The sequence below is a fragment of the Microcebus murinus genome, chromosome 16 (genome assembly GCF_040939455.1).
Source record: "Microcebus murinus isolate Inina chromosome 16, M.murinus_Inina_mat1.0, whole genome shotgun sequence".
In the NCBI taxonomy this organism is placed as follows: Eukaryota; Metazoa; Chordata; class Mammalia; order Primates; family Cheirogaleidae; genus Microcebus; species Microcebus murinus.
Window position 1 is genome coordinate 6,138,196 of NC_134119.1, and position 25,343 is coordinate 6,163,538.

The following is a 25,343-nucleotide window of genomic DNA, read 5'->3' on the forward strand; positions in this document are numbered from 1 at the left end:
TCCCAGAACACTTACTCATACCGCTGTGTTTTAGTTTGCCCTAACTGGCTCCTCTGCTCTAACGCCCTTCCCCCACGCTTTCCTTTTCATCCGACCAACTCCTGTGTATCTCTCATGACACTGCTGGAACGCTCCCTCTTTTGTAGGGCACCCCCTAATAACCTCAGGCATACATGTATCCATGGGACACATACGTATGGTAGAATCCAGTGATAAACGTGGGTCACACAGACTTTAAGTCATTCCCCCATCCACACATAAAAGTGTACTTTAACACAACACATCCCTGAGGCCCATCGTGAGAAGAAGCAGTTGTCTAATGTTTGTGGAGCTCTTGCTCTGTGCCAGGCCCTGTACCAGACCCTTTGCAGGGATTATGTCACTTAATATTCTCAGTAACATGGAGTTCACCACATAGCTGGTTCTATTCCTAGACACGAGTGCAGTTAGGGTTTTTGCCTTAAATGCAATAAGGTCTGTTATGAGGAATTTACATTCTCATTTTTTTTTTTGAGACAGAGTCTCACTTTGGTGCCCAGGCTAGAGTGAGTGCCGTGGCGTCAGCCTAGCTCACAGCAACCTCAAACTCCTGGGCTCAAGCGATCCTACTGCCTCAGCCTCCCGAGTAGCTGGGACTACAGGCATGCACCACTATGCCTGGCTAATTTTTTTTTTCCTGTATATATTAGTTGGCCAATTAATTTCTTTCTATTTACAGTAGAGATGGGTCTCGCTCTTGCTCAGGCTGGTTTTGAACTCCTGACCTTGAGCGATCCGCCCGCCTTGGCCTCCCAGAGTGCTAGGATTACAGGCGTGAGCTGCACGGCCTACATTCTGATTTTTTACCAAGTTAATAACTCTTCCCAGAGAATTTTTAGGTGTTCACAGCAGTGCTGCTCAGCACCTCTTCATACTTACGCTTGCCTGGCTGGCCGGCGGGTGGAGTGCTGCCCTTTGGTGGCTGGCTGGAATATCGTATACCTGCTGCTTCTCTGGCTCCTGGGGAGAGACCACAAAGGAGGACAACTTGGATTTTCCTTTCCTGATGGCTATATACAACAAACTCTCTTCACTCCGCTGATTTTTTTCCCAAAGGAAAACAAATCACTGAAGACTTCCGGTTTTAAGGCATGGTGCTCTAATGGTGAAAGTCTCTGTGCTGTAGTGGGTATACATCGAACAATGGATTTTGTGCTTTAAAAGATTTCTTGACTGGAGGTGGGGGGGGAAACCATTGAGTGTACTGCAGTTGCCTGAGTTAAAACCAGTAGTTTGTCTCCTTCTGTGAGTTAGTCTTAAGATTGAATTAAGCCAGAAGAGTAAATGAGATTGGACCTAATGTGTCTTCCTTCTTTATTGTTTATTTTTCTCAATAGAAATTTTCCTGTGTTTATCATTCATGTATTTATTGAGTGCCTACTCACTACCAGACACTAAGTCCAGTGACCCTGTATACATACAGGGTAACAAAGGCAATAATAAAAAGAGGGTTTGAGCTACTCATTTGACAAGTGTGCATCATACTGAGCAACTGCTAAGTGCAGGCACTGTGCTTCCTCTGCTCAAGCTCCTTCAGTGGCTTGAGAGCTATGCCTATTATGTAATATATATAATGTGTACAGTAATTAGAAAATACATATATTAGGGTGTGAAAAATAGGTTCCAAGTTCCGAGGCAAGGCAAGATGGCACCAAAAGAGGTTTTGCAAAGAGAGGGAGAGACACAGCTAGAACATTGGAAGGGGTTTCTTTAGAGAGACTTGGGCTCTGAGTCTCCTAAGAATTCTCCTCAGAGGGGGAATGGTGGGGGGCCTTTCACTCCCCTCAAGGGAAGTGTCAGGTGTACTCCAGCGGGACCATTCAATGATTTGTGTCCTCTGACCTTGGGGTCACAGTGCACAGGGGCTGACTCTGGCTTGGGAAAAGTGAAAGGAGAGAGGCTGTTGACAAGATGGACTGGCATTTTATTTAGACTAGAAGTGTGGTTCTCAGGCCTAGCTGTGTTTTAGAATCACCTGGAAACTTTAAAAAATCCTGATGCCTGGGCCCCGCCCAGACCTGCTACATCAGAGTCTCGGGGTGGGGCCCGGGCAGCAAGCTTGGCCAAAGCCTCCAGGTGATTCCCACATGCAGCGGAGGTGCAGAGCCACTAACACGACCAGGGAGAAAGCCGCCGCAGAGCAGTTTTGATAGGCTCAGGCAGGAGGAAGCTATTTTTTGATCACATGAAGCTAGTCCTACAAATTCGATGGACCAGTGACATAACAAGTAAGTTAAGAAAAAAAACAACTAAAATTTCATCCCCCAGGGATAATCAAGGTTAAGATAATCACGGTTAAGACTGTGGTGCATATCCTTCAAGATAATATTTTTTTGAATGCTTGTGTGTGTGTGTGTGTGTGTATGCACATGCATATATGAAATATCTATTACAAATGAAAAGTGAAAAATTGTTAAATATTCAGAACTCAAATAGTAATAACATTCTCCTGAGCAGGTCTGGGCTCCACAGGCACAGAGGAGGTTACAAAGGTGGCCTCTGCCTGCTGATGTATGTTTTGGAGTTTGAGCAGACCAAGCCCGAGATCTTCTCAGTAAAGGAGAAATGCAATGTCTCGGTGAGGTGGATGGCCCCTGACTCTGGGAGGAGCAGGGGCCACTGAAGGAGTCTCACCTTAAGGGCTGAGAGGACCCGGCTCTGGGCAGGCACGTCGTATACCTGGGAAGGCAGAGTTGGCAGCGAAACCCGAGCAGGTCTGGGGAGCGTGAAGAGGGCCTTGGAGAGAAAAGAGGAGAGACAGGGGGAAAAAGGTCACGCTAGTTATCACAGTCATGTTCGAAGTTATCTCCCAAACAGCAAAGACAGCTTGGTGACGGTGTTGGGGTGGTGGCCCGGCACCGTGATGGGCAGGCCCTTCACTCTGGAGACTGGGCATAGCAGGATGCTGGTGGCAAGCTCCCCCGGCGGAGGACAGTCTTCCCCACAGGGTGGCCCACAGCAGCCTGCGGCAGCCCCACCTGGGAAGTGGATTAAAATGCAGATTCTTGGGCCTCACATGTGCTGTAGTGAATCTCTGCGTGCTGAGGGGGCCCAGGTGCCTGCAGGTGATTGTGATGTTTCTGGAGACCAGAGGACCAGCATGTGACCCTCATGCTGGGTTACTTGTGTATATTCAGGTAGCGATGCTGAGGCTGCAGCTGTGAATAAGACAGCCAGAGGAGGCTTTAAGACTGCAGAGTGGAGGGCCTGGTGAGGTCTGGGGCGAGCCAGGGCTGAGAGCTGACAGAGGAATCTGGTGCACCTTCCACTGGCCCGAGGCAGAGGCGGAAGAGAACTTGGTGATTTGGAGTGATTGAAAGTGACAAGTGATGTAGAGGAGTGAGGAAGGGCAGGAGGGAGTGGGAAAAGTTAACAGGGAGCAGGTCAGTTACAGAGTTCAGATGTTATCCTAACAAGAGCAGAGTTATATTTTATTCAGAGCACGTGGCCACTTATTGCTCATGCCATTTTGGAAAACAATCTCTCAGCTGTGGAGTCTGTGCCTGTAAATGGGAACTTTGGATTCAAGTTAATCCTTTAGAGCTCATTGGTATTGACTCAATGCTGAGCGCCACGCTGGATGCCAGGGGCGGCAGCTTCCCAACCTGGCCAGGCATCCGAATCACCTGGTAAGCCAGGGCTCCCACCTCCGACCTCTTGAACTACCGTGTTTCCCTGAAAATAAGACAGGGTCTTATATTTATTTTTCCTCAAGAAGACACCCTAGGGCTTATTTTCAGGGGATGTGTTATTTTCCCCTCAAAGCCTCAGCCTGTAGAACGCACAGGATGGCTGGGACCTGACAGGGGGAGCCGACCTTGTTGGTGGGGCTGCCCACACCATTCTGGTCACCTATGGGGTAGTAGCTGTCATGATGGGGCAGCTGAGAAGGGCTGCTCGTCTTCTTTACTGCTCTGCGACAAAATGCATGGGTTGTGCAGACATACTGCATAACCACGCCCATCACTAGGTCTTATTTTCGGGGTAGGGCTTATATTGCGCAAATGCTTAGGAATCCTGCTAGGGCTTATTTTATGGGCAGGTCTTATTTTCGAGGAAACACGGAAGAGTGTCTCTGGGAGTGTCCTGGGAAGGGCGGTCTCATACAGCATAGTGGATGCTGTCGCCACTGGCTTAAAGTCTGAGGAGAAAATAAGGCATGGGCATACCCAGGACACAGGCTGGGCTGCAAGACGGGGTCTGGGGAGAGGAAAAGGAGGCCCAGGGCATCCAGGGTAGGGAGAACGTACTTCCCACCAGGGCCACTGAGTAGGGGGCTTTCTCAGTGGGATCATGGGGATGGCCAGAATTTAAATATGTAGAGATGGGGCTGTCCAGCTGGAAGGGCAGCCTCTGAGGGCCAGGTCAGGGTCCCTTCGTTCATCATGGTGTCCCCAGGACCCAGCACTGGGACTGGCATGTGGTAAGTGCTAGAATTTGGGTTGTTTGCTTGTTTTTGGTGAATGACCATGTACAGCTTGAACAGTGAAAACCAGCTGTAAGTATAAAATCCACCCGGCCATTCCTCTGGCAGGAAACAGGCTCAGATAAAGAAGCTGCAAAGTGAACAGTGCAAATGTTTCTCCCAGGGACAGGTGATGGCTGGCAAGTATCCAAACAACCCCCTTCTCTGAGTGACAACTGCTTTCTGGCTCCCTGGGAAACTTGGTTCTCTAAAATCCTAGGCTCTCAAGAAGCACAGCTGTCTGAAGTGCCATCAGTAAGAATGAAACATCCCACTCTTGCCTGGGGATCTGAGTCACTGACTCAGAGGAGCAGGCTTTGTCCCCAGCACCCTGTGCAGAGCTTCAGATAAGGGTACCCAGGCCCCACGCTCTGCCTCTGCCTCAACTCCGTGGTCCCCAAGGAAAGAGCAGCCTGTGCCCACCTTGATGTCTGGGCTTATACTGACCCCTTCACATGCTGCCTGTTTTGCATAGAGCCTGCTGAGATATGGCTTTGTCTGCATTTCACCTAAACCCGGCCTTCCCCCATCTTATAGTTATGCTACCTTTCCTTCTGCGAGCTGCCCCATGGTCCCTCTGCTCTGGGATCTTCCTCGTTACAGTCAATAAACCTGCCTTTGTCCCCATTGGTCTTAGGCTCATTGGTCTAGGACAAACCTATCAGTGGTTCCCCGATGCATTTTGAATTAAACCCAAGCTCCTTACCAGGCCTAACAGGCCATGCACTGTCCAAGCCCAGGGACCTTGTGTGAGTGTCCCTGACCACTGGCCATCACCCCTACTTCTCCTCCCTCCTTTCCCCACTTATCCGAACACACCAGGCTCTCTCCCACCACAGGCCCTTTCCAAAGCTGCCCCGTCACCCATTTCTCCCTGTGATTTCAGGTCCATTTTATTATGCGGCTGACTTTGTGGGTCTCGATGCCCACAAGAGCACCTGCAGAGAGCAAAGGGACTTTCCTGTGTGACATCTCAGAGGGAAGGAAGCCAGTTCAAAACTGCCCACTGCTTCTTGGAAAACATAGGTTGGAGATGGCAATCAGTTAAAGAACATGTTTGAGAAACATGGTTTTGAAATGTTTAGGGAGACAGAAGGAAACTCCAGTTCAGGAACTAGTGGGTCCAAGAGCAATTTTACTAGGAAATCTGGCCCTTTTCACTTGAAATAAAAAAGAGTCCCTCCTGAATTTACACTGAAATCCAATATGTTCTTTATGTGGTGGTGTTTGCTGTTTGTTTATTTTTTGTGAGTCAGGCCGGCATATTATATCAAGGAAGTTGGAATAAAAAGTACAACAAAGATTAAGATAGTGGCTACCTTAGGGGAAGTGACAGAGAGAAGGCACAGGGGGCTTCTGGGGCGCTCTTTTTGTTCTGTGTCTTGATCTGGATCCTAGTAACTGAGCTAGACCCTTAGGATCTGTGGGTGAAATGTCAATAAAAAGTTCACTGAAAGAGTAGTTTCAGCCACAGAGTCAGTCAAGAAGATTAAGGGGGCACAGAGGTGCTTAGGGTAAGGGTTCTGTCTGGGGGCCTTGGGGTCGAGGGCTGTTCAGATACGGACAGACACAAGATTCCTCAGCTGCGTGACCAGGCACAGGCAGTTTCACTTCCCTGGGAATCAGTTTTCTCATCTGTTAAATGAAGACTGGTTCCAATCTAAAGATCCACAGAGGTCTCTTCCAGCTATAGAGACGACTGATTCTGACACGCAGACTCCTCTGCTAGGACAACCCGATAAAAGCGACATTTCCACCTTTTTGAGTTTTAATTTGGGGCCACCTTAGCCTAGAGATAGTCAACACAAGTATGAAAAGGAGTCTGTGAAAGGACTCACCCGGGCTGTGCTCCAGGCCTGTGAACTTGCCCTTGGGAACCAGCTCAAAGCTGGTGGCCCAGACTTGCTTGGTTCTGCCAATGGCCGCTTCTGCTCAGAATGTATTTTCTGGGCTATCCTAGACTTGGGATTAAACACTAGATTCCATGAGCGGGCAGGAGATGCCTGCCCGTTCTATGAATCAGAAAATCCTCAACTTACTATTAACTATTCTTCTAGTTCTTCGAGCTCCTTTCTTCTTAGGGTAGAGGAAGAAGATAAGTTATTTAGAAAAACCAGAAGGTACAACTGGAGGTGACTTTACAAATGATGGGGTCCAACCCTCTCCTGATACAGAGGAGGGAAGAGAAATCCGGAGGGTGTTGTGCTGTTCCCAGTCACCGAGCACGACAGTGGGTGCCCCAGCAGCCAAGCGGGCCAGGACCCCTGGCTTCCAAGCCACAGATGGCATCTCGTGCTTTAACAGAAAAGGCAACACTTTCAAAAACTGAGGGGCAGGAGGGAGGGACCAAACATGTACACAGGGCAGATATGGAGGAAACTGGGGGAAGGAAAAAGAAAAAAGCAGGAAAGTTGCCCAGGTGTTTCAGTGTGGTCACCTCAAAACCCTACTCAGTGGCAACGAGGCCTGGAATTCCCCGTCAGTGGCTGTGGTTTCTGTTAGTAGCCTGCACAGGTGAGGGCGCAGATAGTTGACATGCTTCACATCAAGGACAAATCTCCCCGCTAATGCCCTGTTTTTATGAGTTGAGTTTCAGTAGTAAACTCATCTTTCCTTTCATACCAATGCCAGCTAGATGATGACACTAGGGTCCATGTTTCTGAAGTCTTATGTTGTGTTTTTGTCAACTTCATTCACTCAGCAAGTATGGAGCAACTTGTAGGAGCCTGGCACTGTGTTGGGTGCTGAGGACACCTGGCCAACAGAGGACATTGTATCTGTTTTCTTTTTAGGAAGCAGGGGGAAATATGCACTGATTTTGTTTTCCCTTTAATGGCTTTGGAAAGAAATTCAAGTCAACTTCAGCTAATGTCACTTGTTCTTAGAAGAAACACCATAAAGGCCCTGCTCTGAGCCAGCTGCTCAGACAGCAGCTGAGCATGCCAGGCCTAGATCTGGGCCACTTGTTCCAGAAAAGAGAGTTAGGGTGCACCAAGGCTCAACCAGCTTCGCCCTCATGTTTGCAGCCAGCCCCTATGCATGGCAGCTGTTCTATGTAACAGCTGTCTTATTCTATGCCCTGCAGCCCAGGGAGTTAGAAAATCTAAAGTATTCAAAGTCTTTTAAGGAATCAACCTGTCCTGTCTGAAGGTAGCCTTGGAAGCTGGTGTGGAGGAGGTCTCAGTGGTGAGTGGCACATTCCTGGGGTCCCCACAGCACATACTTCAGGGGAGCAGCCTTTCCTTGGACATAGACCTTGTCAAGACCCTGCCAGAGCTGTAGCCAAGTGGGATGTGTCATTTGGCCTAAAAACAAATAATCTGATGGCAGGAAATGCCCAGAGTGGCTGAGCATTGTGCCATCTGCTCTCCATCCATGACACCTCATGAAGGCCAGGGCTTTGCAGAATACAGTATGTTATTTTTTGCCTTCCTTCTTTTCTTTTCTTCATTAAAAAATGCTTTTGTTCTACATTTAAATGCAGAACAGAACAGTGCTTCTGTTCCCGTTTTTAAAAAATTGATATTTAAAAAAAATACAGATATTGTATATATTCAATATAGCATACAAATCAATTTTGTAATCTATTTGTTCATCAAATTTGTATCGAGCACCTACCCCATGTCCGGCCCTGTCTTAGGTTCTGGGGACATGGAAGCGAATAAAATCAAGGTCCCTGCGTACTGCCTTCTTTCGCTTTCTCTTTAACCAATTCCACTTCCTCAGGGGTAACCACACTAGGTGTGTGTTCTTCTGGATCTCTTTCCATGTGTGAGCATGCACACATATGCACACATTCATGCACAGGATCCTTTTCGGGTTTTTGTTTCAATGGCTCTTTCTTCCCCCTTCCTCATAGAAATACCTCATCTTCTTTAACAACTGCATAGTAGTACGATGTGGTATGCCATGCTACTTGGGCGGTTGAGGCAAGAGGATCACTTGAGCCCAGGAGTTTGAGGCTGCAGTGAGCTATGAATGTGCCAATGCACTCTAGCCTGGGTGACAGGGTGAGACCCTATCTCTAAAACACAAACAACAAAACACCCCTAACATTTAGGCATCTTCAGTTTTTCCCTATAACAAATGATGCTGTTACAGCTGTATTCTTCTCATCCAGACACATATTTGCCTGCTTGTGTATTTCTGTAGCAATTCTACAAGTAAAATTTCTGGGTTGAGGAGCATATACATTTTAAATGTGATGAGTAACTTCTTGCCTTTGAACCCCTGGAAATTCAACCCTACCATTTGCCACTGGCAGTCCTGGTGTTCCTTCGTGCTGTGAAAAGACCACCATGAATGTCTGCAGTGCCTTCCCACACAGCCGGACTAAGCGTTCTGTTCCCCACAGGGTGTGGCCAGTCTTGGGGCGCTGGGGAATCACAGGGCCAGGACTGTGAATGACGACAGGGTGGGGGCCGCTGGGCTCTCCATCCCAGCCCAGTGGACAAGCTCCCCAGTCATGACTGCTGGTGATCTGGGCTCCCATTTTGCACATTTGGTCTGAGGGGCATCCGTGACTCAAGGGTAGTTAAGCCCCCTGGGTGTGTGCACACCCCTTGACCCATCCCTTTCATTTGGAAATACACATACCTGTTTTGGAAAGCTTAGGGTCTTCTCACAGATGATTCTGGCACTGGTGGGTGGGTCAGGGAATTCGTAGACTTGGGTGATGCGGGGCAGAGGTTCCTCCACCCAACTCTTCATCTTCTCGTAGACGGGGCCTAGTGGCGGCGGGTGGAGCAGAGTGGGCACCTGGTAGATCTCCTCTGAGCTGGCAAGAGCTTCTCCCAGGCCTTGCAGGAATGTGGCGCACGGCTTGTCTGCAGCAGCCTCTGTGAGGATTTGGAGGCGGTTGGCAGGGGCCAGGCCTTGCCTCCCGTGGAGCAAACACTTCCACCAGCCCTCACTTTCCGGCACGTTTTGCTCCAGAATGGTCAGGATGTCCCCTCTGCAGAAAGCCAGCTCATCGGAGCAGTCGGGGTGGTTGTCATAAAGTGCCCTGGCCAGGAGTGTCTGGGGGCAGGGTGGGGAGAAGAGAATCCACCGTTAGCACCATGCCCAGTGACCACCTCACCAACACCGCTCACTCAGAAACCTTAGCGCAAAGTCATTACTGCTATCTTGTTTTGTTTTTTCCACCCCAGAGGCTCTTGCCCTTGCTCTTACCTGATTTATTCTTTCCCATTCTTGGGGTCTCAGCAGAAATGTCACACCCTTAGGGAAGACTTATCTGTACGCTGAGACCAGGTTGAATTACCCTAATATGCTCTTATTGTCCTGTTTCAATTTGTAGAAACTGTGACCTTTGTAGCTATATGGTTGCGTGCAGCACAGCACATAGTTGGCTTGAAATTCCTGGCTGTGTCCCCTTCAGCAAATTAGCTACCCTTTCTGACCCTCAGTTTCCTCATCTATAAAATAGGAATACTAGTAATACCTACTTCATGGGGTTATGGTGAGAATTAAATGAGTTTATATATATAGAGAGAGATCTCATTTAACAGTTCCTGGCATTTAGTAAGTACTCAGGACAGGTTGGCTGTTACTGTTATCATTATTATATTATGTTGCTGTTTGTCTGGTTGTTGCTGTTTTTCTTCGGAATTGGACTGGAGGATCCATCTTGCTTCTTTGCTACTCCGTCCTCAGCGTCTGGCCCAGGCCCAGGTACCCAGGGGATGCTCAGTACGGGCTTGTTAATGAGTGAATGACAAAAGACTCAGGGGGTTCATGGCTTGTCTGTGGTCACACAGCCAGGATCTACGTCAATAAATAGTCTCCCTAATTCTCAGACTGTTCCGGAGACCAGTCAGGAACTTGTCCCACGTCTGAGACCCATGTTCTTCCAGCAAGCCACATGGTCCCCCCAAAATCACCTTGTTGCAATGGCGGCGATGGTTAAGCCCCCCGTATTGGGACTTTCCACCGTAATTACATGAAGGCAATTTGCTTCTGCATGTTTCACCTTTCCCCCTTTATTCTATCAACACATATTCATTACAGAAAAATTAGGAAATATAGGGAAGCAAAAAGAAAAAAAAATGAAAACTTCCCATAATTCAGAGATACCTATCCATACTGTTTTGGTGTTTATCCTTTCAGTTGTTTTTTCTTTCTTTAAATTAATTACACTTTTTATACTCATCAGCCCTCACACCTACACTTCATAAATAAAGCAAAAATGACCACCTCTCATTACTTTTGTTATGAATTGTTGTGCTTCTTGCATAAAATTTTTTTTCTGCAACAAAAATGCAATTGCATGGCCAGTGCTGATAACTACCATCTTAACCAGACAAGCAGGATAGGAAAACACTGCTATATGTATAACTTTTTTTTCCCATTTTTTATTTTTATTAAAATTTTTTTTTTACAGATGAGGTCTTGCTATGTTGCCCATCCTGGGCTCGAACTCCTGGCCTCAAGCAATCCTCCCACCTTGGTCTCCCAAAGTGCTGGGGTTACAGGTGTAAGCCACTGTACTTGGCCACTGCTGCTACACATATATCTAAGAAACATATACATATAATCAGATCCTTCATGCAGGCAAAGAAACATTGGAAGTCCCTCATAAAATCTGCCGCTGAGATCTTAGGAGATCACAAACAAGTTTTATAAATAAAACTCTTTTTAACTACAAAAGCAATAAAAATTCATTAGAGAAAGAATATAAAATAATGAGAAGCAAATAGGAGAAAATAAAAATGCTTACAGTGCCCCCAACACAGGTAACCACTGTTAGTCCTTTGGTTTTTGTGTCTTTCCAGATCATTTTTGTCTATAGACGTACCCAGAGTCTTAGTTATATTTTAAAACTTAATGGAATTATATGATATTCACTGTTTTATAATCTACTTTTTTAAATTTAACAAATAGATTATGAACATCTTTCCATGTCAATAAACAGTTATCTTCAGTATACTTTAAAATAGCACCATGGTTTTCCATTACATGGATGAACCACATTTGTCCTTGGTTTCGGACATTCCTGTTTTTAGCTATTACAGACAATGCTAAAAGGACCATATTTATAGCTAAATATTTGCAACTCCCCTTATTTATTTCTGTTTCTTGGTGGGAAGTTGGAGGGGCGAAAATCATGAGGGCTATCCCATGCACACTATTGCTTTACCCTCCAGCGAAGTTTCAATATACACTTCTGCCCCTGTGAAAGAGATTGCCCAGTTCCTTGCACCCTAGTCTACTCTGTGCATTAGCTCTTTGCTGGGTGGTTCACTGGTTTTAAAATTTTTGTCAAGGGAACTTGAAATGTTTCTTAACACATTCTTAGAAACACCCAGGCTACTCAAAACTGCAGAATTGGCTACAGCCAGCACACCACTGAGTAGATAACTTTCGGGCAACTCAGGAAGTATGTCACCTCCCTGCTGTAACCCACGTTTAACTCATTTTTTTTTTTTAAAGGAAAAAGATCCAAAGAGGAGTTACAGGCATGTGTATTGTGAAGAGCACTCCTGCCTGTAAAGACTTCCTCTCTCCTTCGTGGTGAACCAGAAATTCTCAAGTGAACGGGAGGATATAAAATTATCACTCGTGTGAGTCCAGAGAGTTTACAAGATTAAACTGAGAAGCAGAGAGCCCAGGAAGTTAACAGACACTGACTACCCTTCTTGGTGTCAGCCATCCCATGAAGGGTCCCCTTAGGTCAGCCACCTGTTCCTTCACAAATTCAGCAAACGTTCATTGAATGTTTACTGTGTACAGCACTGTCCCAGTGCTTGAGTTTTCACAAATTTTGATCACGCCACTCCTCTCTCCTGCCCTTCAGTGGCGCCCCACTCCCCTTTGGGTGAAGCCCAAGCTCTGCCCAAATTTCAAGGCCCCGTGTGACTTTGCTCCTGCCCAGGTTTCCAGCCTCCACGACTGCCACCCTTTTTAAGGGCTCGAGTCCTTCACACATGCTGTTTCCTCTACCCCCAAACAGTCCACCCAGTGAAATCCCACACATCCTTCCAGATTCATCTTAAAGGCACTTCCTTAGAAAAAATGTTCCCTGACCCCCTCCCCCAGACCAAACTAGTTCTCCCCATTTTTTTTTTTTTTTGCTTGAAAATCTATTGCAGCTGAGATCCTAGGCGATCACACCAGTGCTTATCACATTTGTGTTTAATTCGTTGGGTGGGCAGTCATCGATTCAGTGTCTGCCTCCCCATTAGAACACAAGTTCCAGGAGTGCAGGGGCCACACCTTCCTTGTTCTCGATGGCACCCTCAGGGTCCAGCACATAGTAAAGGATCATTAGCTGCTTGTTGAGTTAGTGGATAGGGATGAGTAATGTAATGCCCCTCTTCTCAAGTCTCTGGGAGGTAAAACATCACACAGAACCAAGGTGAGAACTATTTCTGTCTAAAGTAGGGTAAGGAGGAAGCTTTCTTTGACCCACTGCCCACATTTTTGGGTGACCTTTAGTAAGAATGATCACTGAGACGTCCAGATGATGAACAAACGTCAAGGCCTGGCTGGTTGTCACACTGAATCATCCTCCCTCAAATGTGCTGCAGTTGGGTTTCACATGAATGTGGGTGCTCAGCTTGGGGAATCCAGCAGAGATGAAGCATTTAAGGGCATAGAGTTTTAGAGTCTTATAAAAAGTATTGATTAGAGGTCAAGAATTAGTAAAGTTATATGCTACTTTGTAGATACTGTTTTCCAGTTTAAGAGGCAAATAATTTCTGTTAAGTAGGAAAAGATAATCTGAAAGTTTACAGTTTATTACCTTGTAGGGATTTAGCAGGTTTCCTATCTAGCCCTGTAATCATTTCCTAATATTTCCTATTTAAATTGTTTATAAATACCTAGCTCCTCAATGATCTTTGACCTGTTTTTAACATCTTATTGGCTCCCTTATTAATCAGTTTATTAAAATATTTGCCGTCTCATTTTATATTTGTGTGGCAGTCATATTTTTACCTTTTTGAAAATTATACTTTAACCATCTATATTGGGAAGGAAAGGGAAAATAAAAACACACAATCTTCTACTAATCAACGCAATTCCCATGAAGTACATTTAAAGCAGTCTTAAAAGAAAAACCCATCATCTGAGATGTGCTTGCATTTGTCTAGAAATAAGATACTGTGTATCTTTGGACAGAGCAGTTGTTACAATTTGGCAGCTGCTCTGAAGCTTCCAGATCATTAGCAGCTTAGTTGGTGGACTTGGCTATTGTGAAAGCAGAGATATTTTTTTTTCAGAAAACAATGGACTTTTATGATCATTCATCCCAATGAATCATTCGCCCCAATAGGTACCCAAGCTGTCTAAGATGGACAGCAACAGTCTTACTCTTTTTTTTCTTTTCTTTTTTTTTTTTTTTTTTTTTTTGGAGACAGAGTCTCTCTCTGTTGCCTGGGCTAGAGTGCCATGGTGTCAGCCTAGCTCACACTCCTGGGCTCAAGCAAACCTCCTGCCTCAGCCTCTTGAGTAGCTGGGACTACAGGCATGGGCCACCATGCCCTGCTAATTTTTTCTATGTATTTTTAGTTGTGCAGCTAATTTCTTTCTATTTTTAGTAGAGACGGGGTCTCGCTCTTGCTCAGGTTGGTTTCGAACTCCTGACCTTGAGTGATCCTCCCACCCCGCCCTCCCAGAGTGCTAGAATTATAGGTGTGAGCCACCGCACCCGGCCAACAGTCTTATTCTTGATATTGGTTTACTTCGTACTTCCTAAAGACAGCAGGCCCCATCTTCAAAGAATGTAAACTCTGAGAAAAGAAAACTCTAAATATGCAGCCATAACACAAATCCCTTCTCTATGGTATTTCATTATAATTGGCAAAGGGTGTCTCTGGACACTTTATGCAGTCAATCAATAATTTCTCAGAGTTTTAATAGCAAAGACCATCAAAGTTTATGTTGCACAAGAAGAATGAAACTCATGTGGGATGTCTTAGAGAGTTTGAGTTTCTTACCTGGAAAGGAGGGAAAACAGGGAACTACATTGAATGGGAAAGTATTTTGTGTTTGTTGCACTGAAACTGTTATATCACTTAATAATTCTCAGAAGCCCCAGAGGTAGGCTTTCTTCTCACCATTTTATAGACAAGGAAACTGAGGGTCAGAGAGATCCAATGACTTGACCAGGGTCACTTTGACTCTAATCAGTCTCCTCACATCCATTCTTTTGCCTTTCCGCTTACAATCCCTTCTCCAGATTCCAGCCGGGTGATGTTTTATATACATAAATTGGATGATGTTGGTCTCTTGCCAAAACAACGATGACAACAACAACACAACCCCCTCTAATTGCTTAGAACTGAACTGAGAGCAAAACCTAACCTCCCTAGTGTGGCTTCGTGGCCCGGAGTGATCCACCACCCGGTTTTCTGCTCCTCCTTTCATTATTTTCCCTGCAGTCACATGTTTTCTTACTTTTCTTGGATGCCCTAGGCTTGCTTCCACTTCAGGACCTTTCCCTGGCTATTCCTTCTGCCCAGAACACTCTTGTGCCAGGTCTTTGCACAACAGGCTCTGTCTCCTTCAGCTCTCAGCGCAGGAGTGACCCCCTGACCACCCCCCTTGAGGCCGGGCTCAGGCCGTGTGGGGAGAACAAGACTCACAACGGCAGCAGCGAACATTCATCGTGCACTCGCCTTCCTGGCACTGTGCTAAGCTCTTAGGGATAACAGATGGAAGCAGTTGACAGGCCACTGCAAAGGAACGCGATAACCATCCCAATTGTCACTGAGACCTCACACAAGAGATTCCTTAATGGGGTGTTAACGTGAAAACATTTGCGTAGATATTTAAGAGGTGAAGGAGGGCATATGTTTACATTTTTGTTCCCTGTGGGCACACAGGCAGTTAGATTCCAGGTACAATGGATGAAATTTTTTAAACAATTTCCAAAAAGGACCTTTCCCAAATGTCCGTCTTCATACAACAGCTAAGAGAGGGGAAAGGAAAATAAATACACATTTGGAAGGAAGGAGATGGAGGAGCTTAGGGAAGCAAAGGCAAAGATTCCCAACCCTCATGGTGATGATAACCCAACTGAGACCTTTCCACATCTGCCAGATGCACTGTGCTAATCTGAACTCCATCAGCAGAGGAAGGAGCGGTCTTAGCTACAGTTGGAGAGATCTGGGAAGTTGTGCTGTCATTCATTCATTCTCTGAGGTTGTATTAAGCAACTACTCTAAGTCAGGTACTCTGCTGGAGACATAGTGGGGAAAAAGCCATTCCTGATTTCATGCCATGTGCATTCTGGTGGAGGAGACAAATTCCAGTCAAATGTTCACAGAAATATAGTGTTTCTATGTCTCTTAAGTGCAATGGAAAGAAAATACAGGAAGTTATGAGAAATTTGAGTGCAGTTGGGAAGTCGTGGTGGGTGAGGGCATAGGGAAAGTTTACCCGAGAAAGTGGCCATGGAAGCTTCCATGTGGGGGTGGAGTAGGAATTAGTCAGATCTGGAGTCGGGGGGAGAGGATCCAGGCAGAGGAAGAGAAATGTGTGGAGGCTGGAATGAGTGAGTGAGCGAGTGTGTGTGTGTGTGTGTGAAGTTGAAAGAACTGAAAAATGACCAGGCTGCCTGGTGAGAGAGAAACACAGGACGTGGGTCTTGATTTTGGTAGTGGCTGCGGTATGTATCTGGTTGCTGGGTGGAAAAGGGATTGCACCAGAACAGTGGGAGATGCCCATGGCTCGGAGGAGGCTGGCTTCCCGAAAGCTGTGGGGAGGAGCTGGAGAAGGACTTGATGCAACCTCGAGGTGAGCCTTGAAAAAAGAGCAGGAGTGTGACTGCAGGGACCAGGGAAAGTAAGCAGCAGAGAGAGCGAACTGGTCCCCATACTTTCTGTCTGCCACAGGGGCGTGAAGGGCCATCACCAACAGTCACAGTTCCAGATAGGAGCAGCTTAGAGGAGCTGGTAGAAAAGCAACCTGCTGCAGCTTCAGTTACGTTTCCCCATCATCTCTGTTCATGGGACTGAAATCCCCTCCAGGCCGGGATGGGCACAGTTCCTGGGTGACACGCAGGCACCACGTGCACGGCTTGCCTCTCTGCCTTATCTTCCACTTCAGTTCTCTTCAGTTTACTCGAAAGAGCAAGGCTGCGGAAACTCAGAGGAACAGAGCTGGGGGTGGGGGTATCTTTTGCACTGCTGGCCTCATTCGAGTGCTTTGTGGTGCCGGAGACTAGGAGAGGCTAAGTGACCTACCTGAGGTCTCACAGCAGCAGGTGGCAGAACAGGGATTCAAACTCGAATCTGTTTGACTCTGAAGTCTGCTATTGCCAGTTCTCCTCACAGCCTCCCCAAGTCCAGGTCTGTTTCCTGCTCTAATCTGCTCTTAACTCCAAATGCATGTCAATCTAGAAGGAGCTAGGTTTAAAGACATCCATGGGCAGGGGCAGCAAACTCAAATAGGAGCTGGGCAAGAAATACATATGAGCGAGGCAGGCCAGGTGTAAGACATCTGGGTGCGGTGCAGACAGTGGCACGCTCGGGCAGATGTTAAAACATCACTGCTCTGGCCAGGGGAGGCACTCTGCTGCTGGGGTCTTAGAGGCCCCACCCAGGTCTCCTTTGCAAACCCAAAGTTAATAGCCGGGGGTCTGAGCATTTCTGCCTAATGTAGGACTCTCCTAATGGGCAGCCTTTGCTCCAAAGCCCCCCGACTGAGTTGCTCAAGACTGTGTCCAAGCTGCCCCACGGTTTGAGGCTCTCTCCACCCTGCCCAGCTCCTTCCCTCTCTTCCATCACAGGATTCAGGGCAGCACCATGGCCCAGTCCTGCTGCCCCCACGTTTCATCTTTCACACCCCCCCTCCAAGCTCTTGTACTTCTAAAACTGAAAAGTTAGTCACTAAGGATAGGAGAACAGAGATCATAAGATAGTTTGCCTCTAAGCAGCCCAGAATATCATTATTTCCTTGGAATGGAAAATCATACCGTGAGGTCACCAGCCCACAGTGGGAGTGGTAAACAAGTAAGTGCCCCAAACAAGCAATGGGGAAGGTAAATGTGGAAGAAACCCTGAGCAGCAAGTGACCTCTGGGCCTCTGCTCTGTGCAAAGATGTCATCTCCAAAGTCAACAAGGACATGTTTCTTCTACTAAAATCCTTCTTTGAAAAATGTCCGTGTTTAGCATTTCAGCCTCCTCCAGACTCCATGTCTTACTTCCAAGAATTCTTAGTATCAAGACAAGGTGACGGAATTGTTCATACTTCCCCTTTGAGGGCCATGAGAAAATTGTTAGTTATATATAAGCCATGATTTTTTTTTAAAATGATGTATGGGAAATGTGAATACCTGAAGTCTATGAAGACTTTCCATGGATGTAGGAGCTTTTACTTTGAGATGAGTGAAATATCCTGTTATATATCTTTAGGAGGTCGCTGAGCCCAGACCTGACATGAGGAGTAAATGCACCATGGACAAAGCTCTTTGATCATCTTTAAAGACAATGGTCTCCCCTTGAATGTACTTAGAAGTAGTTCACGTTATATACATTCAAAGATAGACTAGGGAAGACCAAAGCAGAGAGAATGCTGTTATCTGTTGGCTGGTAAATGTTTATTTTCTATCATCTTTAAAAGCACATGTGTTAAAAAAGGAAAGAAAAGTTTCCAAGAGCATCAGAAAAATCCCCTCACCACCTCCATTTTTCCCACCCACATTCTCCAAAAAGGGAAGACAGACAGAGGAGGAAGGACAACCCTGAGGAAGAAGCAAAGTATCTAGATGACACTTCCTTTGGGAGAGATTTCTGATGGGGAACAACATTCTGTGAGATAACCTCCAGAAAGATGAGAGAGGAGTGAAAAAAAAATTTTTTTTTTTTAGAGACAGAGTCTCCTTATGCTGCCCAGGCTGGAGGGCAGCGGCTATTCACAGGCACGGCCATAGCACCCCGCATCCTCCAAATCCTGGGCTCAAGTGATCCTTCTGCCTTGGCCTCCCGAGTAGCTGGGACCACAGGCGTGCTCCACTGTGCCCAGCTTAAGGAGTCACAGCAAAGATGATTCCAGAAGGGGTCTCCACTTTGCAAACTCCACATAATAATACAGACTTCTTAACGCTAGTATCATTTTCCTATAATTTATCAAACAGGGAGAAAAATTCTCTTTAATCTTCTGGATGCAAATTAAGTCCTGATGAAACCAGCCTGCTTGCCCTGGGAGGAACGTCAACTGCACTCCAGTCACTCAGGAACTGGGTTAATTTTGTTGTCTACTATTTGGACAATGCCTGCTTAACAATGATAACTCAGTGTCTCAACTCTGTCCCAGGCATTGTGATAAATAATTAGCATCGATTATCTCACTTGATATTCACGACCCCATGAGGCAGGTATTGTCACTAACATCTCATTTAATAGATAAGAAAGCTAAAGCACAGAGAGGGTGAGTAAGTAGCCTAAGGTAGCTCAGTGAGCAAAGGCCAAGCCAAGATTGGAACATGTGGTTTTGAGTCTGGAGTCTGCCCAATTAGCCTACAAACCGCACTGCCCAGCACAGACTCTATTACAATATGGCATGTGCCTAACAGCAGATACTGGATGAGTGAGTAACAAAGTGTGCCTCCAGGGAGAGGGAGAAGCAGCTGATAAAACAATACATTTGTATAATGGAATACCCTATAGCCATGAAAAAGGCTCCAAAATGTAGTGTTAAATTAAAAAAAAAAAAAAGAACAAAATGAGAAACTGTGCACACGGTATGTCCCCATTTATGCTTTTATAGGTATAGCATCTTTCTGGAAGATTATATAAGTTGTTGGGGGATAGGGTTTGGGGAGCTAGAGATTTGGGATTATAGGAAAACACTTTTTGCTCATGTTCATTTATACAGTTTGAGTTATTAAAAGCAAGTGTAGATGTTTTTCTTTTGCAATGTGAAAATCTAGTTTTTTAAAAAAGATTCTGTTCTATTGGAAGAAAATGACTCCTGCAGTGGTGAATTTAAGGGCTGCTCGCCATGATCACTCAAGCCCTTTCTGCTCCTGGGTTTGATGGAAAGGAATCTCGACTCTGAGTCAATCTTTTCATCTTGGCCAACAGCAGTTTGCCACACAGAGCAAGATTTCTCACATCCTGGAACTTCCGGGATGAGAAACATCATCCACTTCATTTTGCCCATCCCTCAAAGGACCTACACCAGACACAGCACGGAAGATGCTGAAAAGTACGTGGGCAGTTTTTGAGAACCAGCTGATTTTGTGTTTACCTCTTCCCAGCAACTTGGACAGCAGGGCCACAGTGAAGGCACACAGAGAAAGCGACCACAACTATTTGTTAAATTAAATGGGATCTAACTGTAGGTGCACTAAGAATCATAGAAGTTTAAGCTGGAAGAGTTTAAAAGGTATGTCTGGCCTGGTCCAGGCAAGTTAGGGAGGCATTAAACGGGTCTCTGCACCCAGGGGGAGGCTCCCTGCCCTTCCCACCACCCCGACGGCCCCCCTCTTCCTTGGCCAGGTGCAGAGTGATTTAGTTCCTGTGCACAAAGATCTGAGCCGGGTAGGAGGCCTCCCACAATGGGACATGTTACTCACAGTCACAGTTAGGACATGCAGTAGCAGGACACAGTAGCTGTGCATTGGGCGCGGTGGCATTGGGGAAAGCATCCGGGGAAACCATTTGCCAACTTTCCTCTCTCCTGGAGTCCTACCATGAGGGCTGCAGCTGACACAGAACGCCAGCCAACCAGCACCTCCTCCTCCCCAACCCCTCCCACCTGCCATTCACTTTTCTCTCCCTTTCCAGCCCTAATTTTTGCAGCCGATTCCTGCCTTCCTTTTGTCCCTCTTCTTCCTTCCCTTCTCTTTATTCATCACCCTTGGACATAGTTATCCAAGAAAGAAGCTGCAATCCTAATTCTGTTTTCCCTCATGAATTTCAGTAGCTCTCCATATCAACATTTGCATTTAAGAGTAACATTCCATAAGTAATGGGGAACTGAGAGTCACTTAAAATAGCAAAATGGTATGATATTTCATAACTAGAACTTGCTCTGAGAATTTGCAACTATATTAAATTATTCCCCTGTAATAGGTCATGCCTAATGTGGTGAGAATTAATTTATGAGGTTGGAAAACTTAAGACAGCTTTGTTTCAGTAATCTGCATTTCATTATCAGAAATATTTTGAGTTTTTTAAATGAGGTGATAGCTAAGTAATTTCTTGCATCATCATCCTGCAACATAAAGGAGGGTTGTTTCCTTTGCAGCTGTTTTTTTTTTTTCTTTAAAAAAAAAAACTTCGCAAAGTAGTTAAATGAGAGATGCTGAAGGAAAACTGCTGGATTGTTTTGTTTTGTTGCTTAATATTCATTTGCTAAATAGGCTAGGAAAATAACTGAGTTTCTGCTTCAGTTTCCCTTTTTGAAAAAGTTGAAAATTCTTGAATGAAAGCCTGCATCCTGCGCAGCAAATGATTTGAAGTCATTTAACTGAAAGTATGATGTTGAAACTCCCTTTTCCCAATTACTTTTATATTTAAAGTAACATGTAAGCTTTTAAAAATCCTTAAACTAAATAGAATATTACTTTCTAAACAAAATATAAATTCTTTATTTTCTGTTTCAAAACCTGCTACCTGAAACAACGTTCATTTGTTTCCAATGGTGTGATAGTCATTTGGAAAACATCATTACCTACTTCCTAAACACAGGGTAAAAATTTGAAATGACAAGTTCTGGACCCCTGTACAAGTTAACTCAGAGTCACAAGCAATCAAACAGTTGCAGGAAATGGATGTCAAAGGAAGGAAACTCAGATACTCACATTTACCTTCATCTTGATCCTTTAAAGAAATTATTTTTTGTGATTATTTCCCATATCCTGGAAAACACCAGAAGAAATCGCTTTGGAAGGGAAATCTTTCTGGAGGAGTGTGTGCAGGAATGCCACAGGGGCTGGGGTCTAAAGCATGTGAGCAGGAACAGTGCCTTTTCTGCAGCTGTCCTGGCCAGTGGGTCTGGGCTGAGACCAACAGCCCTGGGAGAGGATGGGCCATTCGGTGCATGGTGCGCTCTCTCCGACATTCCCATTGGTCCCCTCCATCCACCTGGATGCAAATAGCCATTGTGGCTGGTTTATCCATCGGTACCAGGGACAAAGAAGTGAATAAACCTGGTGAACTTGGATATGAGGAGGGATATGACAAAAAAAGGAAAAACTTAAATAAAAGGATGATTCATTATTTTCCTAACACCTCTACAAACTATCCTGGACAATGGCATATTCTGTGAGTAAGCACAAACTTTAACTGGTTTCTCTACAACATTGAACTCTGACCCATCAGGCTTTGAATTCTTCCTGATGGTTTAATGAAAAACCACACATTGCAGGGACTTCTGTAACTGTAGATGGCACTGCCTATTATTGGGCCTTTGAGGAAGAGGTTGTGGCCAGAAAAAAAATTCCAAAGACAGCGGTGGAAATGAAACATGTTTTCCCCTGATACCTGAATACTGTGATTTTCTAATAGGCTTGGGTCTTGTTCAGATCCACTATCTTGAATACTTCCCCTATTCACGGGCATTTTTCAAAACTGTACTCTTAGTGCTTCATTGGGCCGGCAATTATTTATAAGCACCTACTGTATGTCTGGCAATGTGCGCTGTGGGGAATGGGTGGCCAGGTTCCCTTGAGCTCAGCTCAGGGCTGAAATGTGTGTATTACAGGATGTTTAGCAGAAATAGAAAGGAAATACACCTACGTGTTACTTACGGTCATGAGAGCCCTCAGAGGGATTACAAAGAAAGTAACATGTAGGTGCATTTCCTTTCTATTTAATAGTTTCCTTTCCTTCCTTCTTTCCTTCTTTGAAAAGAAAAAGGGAGGAAAGGCATGGAGAAAGAAGCTTTATGTTGTTTGATTGGTCATAAGCAGTTAGGCCAACTCCAATTAGAATAAAGCTTTTCCAAGACTGTGTTTCTCAAGCTGTGTGTGTCTAGTGACTCCATGCTTCCTGCCATATCTATGTGCCACCTGTACATTTTTAAAGTTAAAATAACAAATTCAGCCAATTTTTAAAAAAACAACTCTCCCTAAGCAATATTACCTATGAAACTGATGAGCTAGTTATAGTTTTTTTTCTAATGCACATTTAAGATACAGTAAGTAATATTAAAAAAAAAAAGTTCTGTGTGCCACACCTAGAATCATCCGGTAGGCCAGAGGTCAAGGTCTCTGCACTATGTGATTTTCCATTCAATTAATCAGGAAGAATTCAAAACTGGCTCAAGCTATTTAAGGTATCACAGAGAAATGAGTGAAGTTTCATCCTTGTTTACTGAATTCTCTATTTTTCCACGGTCATTTTTAGAGCACCCTTGTTGTTTAAGCAAGGAGCCATCTTGTTGTTTAAGCTCTTCTTCTTTCATTCTGTTGGTGCAAATTTATTCCAGTTCACAAGGTTGATTCCTTTTGTTGTCCATAATGGACTTCATTCAGATAAACCCATCTCAACCCTCATCTGGGATGCCCAAAGGCAGTTTAGAGAGAACATCTTATGTTATGGTCCTGTTTCCCAGTGGTTGTTGACTGCCTCACTTTGGGAAAGACCAGCCTAAGAAAGGGGTACCTCGAGGTACTTGCTGTTAGTAACTAACTCTTGCGCCTTGACTCCCCTTCAGCTGTGGGTGAGTTTAAATTCTGAACCCGAAGTGACCAATCCACAAAGCACTTTTTACTTATTGTTAACCGGATGGCAAACACCTCCAAGGGAGAAGAATCCTACTGCTTTGTGACCCCCCTTCCCTGCCACTCCACAGCCCCCCAAGGACAGACTGCCTGGGCCGGTCTGTGACAGACGCACAACGAACAAAAGCTGTTCTGGACTCTAAGGTGAAGCAACAGCTTAAAGAAAAAGAATAGTACATTCACTAATGTATAAGTGCACGCAGAAATTCTCTCCGGAGTGGCCAGGCGAGGGGCCCAGAAGTGCCTGTGGGTGACACTGCTGCGGTCTGCACTTGTTTCCTAGGGCTTCGAAGAGACCGGAACCTCCCGTGCCTCGGGCTGGGAGATGCGGTCCCTGGGGCCGGTGGGTGTGTGCACAAGACTCCTCTTCTTCTGAACTAACGGGCCGTGAGCAATACATTTGGAAATGGTTCCGAAAAAAATTATTTCCCTTTTCTGCAACTCATGTTGGACTCTTCTAATCTCTCCCTCAGCAGCATCTTTCTAACCAGCCTCCCACCTTCCCCCTTTTAACTAATTTCCCCTCCAGGCCCTTGTCATTTCCTCCCTTAGTCATCGCAGTCCAGCAGCTCCAGAGTGACCGTGTTGTGTTTCGAAGGGTGCTTCCCCATTCCACTGTCACGTGGGCACGGTCCTTCCAATAGTCCTGTAGCAGACTTTTTTTTTTTTTTTTTTTTTTTGAGACAGAGTCTCGCTTTGTTGCCCAGGCTAGAGTGAGTGCCATGGCGTCAGCCTAGCTCACAGCAACCTCAAACTCCTGGGCTCCAGCGATCCTCCTGCCTCAGCCTCCCGAGTAGCTGGGACTACATGCATGCGCCACCATGCCCGGCTAATTTTTTATATATATATCAGTTGGCCAATTAATTTCTTTCTATTTATAGTAGAGATGGGGTCTCGCTCAGGCTGGTTTTGAACTCCTGACCTTGAGCAATCCGCCCACCTCGGCCTCCCAAGAGCTAGGATTACAGGCGTGAGCCACCGCGCCCAGCCTGTAGCAGACTTTTTAAGTCTTGGCAAAGTGGTGGCATTCTCTTTAGTTTTTTTTTTTTCCCCTCTAAGTACACTCTATAGGAAATAAAATGCTCATAGAATATAGGTTATTCAACAGAGGAACAAATAATGATTTTTAAATTATATTTTGTTCCCATGGCAGTATTGATATAATAGATTTTTTTATTAATCATAATAACATTTTTTTTTTTTTGAGACAAGAGTCTCGCTTTGTTGTCCAGGCTAGAGTGAGTGCCGTGGCGTCAGCCTAGCTCACAGCAACCTCAAACTCCTGGGCTCGAGCGATCCTTCTGCCTCAGCCTCCCGAGTAGCTGGGACTACAGGCATGAGCCACCATGCCCGGCTAATTTTTTTTTTTTTATATATATATCAGTTGGCCAATTAATTTCTTTCTATTTATAGTAGAGACGGGGTCTCGCTCTTGCTCAGGCTGGTTTTGAACTCCTGACCTTGAGCAATCCGCCTGCCTCGGCCTCCCAAGAGCTAGGATTACAGGCGTGAGCCGCCGCGCCCGGCCCATAATAACAATTTATTAAATATGAGAAAGGGGGCCAGGCGCTTGTCCTTGGTGGCGTTTAGAACAGTGCCTAGCACACTGTCTGTCAAAGGAATGGAAGGTACATTGTCTCCCTGGATCAAGCATAGCATAGTTCAATGAGAGCTGTTTGCTCCTTGATTTACTTTGCTTTCTGCTCACACAGCCCCAGGAGTCTCTAGCAGCAGAAGACAGAGCACAGGGTTCCTCTCCGCATCCACTGAGAACAGTAGGGCACCGTCCACAGTGGAAAGAGAAACCGCCTACGCCTAGGTCTCTGACCTCACCTCCCTGCGCCTGCTCTCTCCGCCCTACTGTCCATTCGTTGCATAGCAGCCTGAGCAATCTCGAAAACATACATCAGACCTCGCCATGTCCTGCTTTTAGTGGGCCAGTGGCTTCCTCTGCAATTAGAGTGATCTCAAAGCTCTTACACGGCCCCAGGCGAGCCTGCTCACACCTCAGCCCTCACTTCTGACCACTCTCCCGTGTTGACTCCGCGCCAACCCTGTTGGGCTGTTCACGGATGCTCTGCTGTGCTGAGTTCATTCCCACCGCAGGGCCTTTGCAACTGCTGTTCCCTCTGCCTGGGGTGCTTTTCCCATCACGTGGGTCT

At 45.8% G+C, this 25,343-nt stretch overlaps 1 protein-coding gene across 1 annotated transcript in view; it reads right to left on the reverse strand.

Annotated features, from left to right (window-relative positions):
• The window catches only part of CASS4 (Cas scaffold protein family member 4), a 36,470-nt gene that overhangs the window by 7,485 nt on the left and 3,642 nt on the right, over positions 1-25,343 (reverse strand). Inside the window, exons 2-4 of the mRNA XM_076010850.1 lie at positions 9,101-9,523; positions 2,674-2,775; positions 919-999 (exon numbers count right to left, since the gene is read on the reverse strand). Of these exons, the coding sequence (XP_075866965.1) occupies positions 919-999; positions 2,674-2,775; positions 9,101-9,523 (606 nt within the window). The remainder of the gene's footprint in view (positions 1-918; positions 1,000-2,673; positions 2,776-9,100; positions 9,524-25,343) is intronic.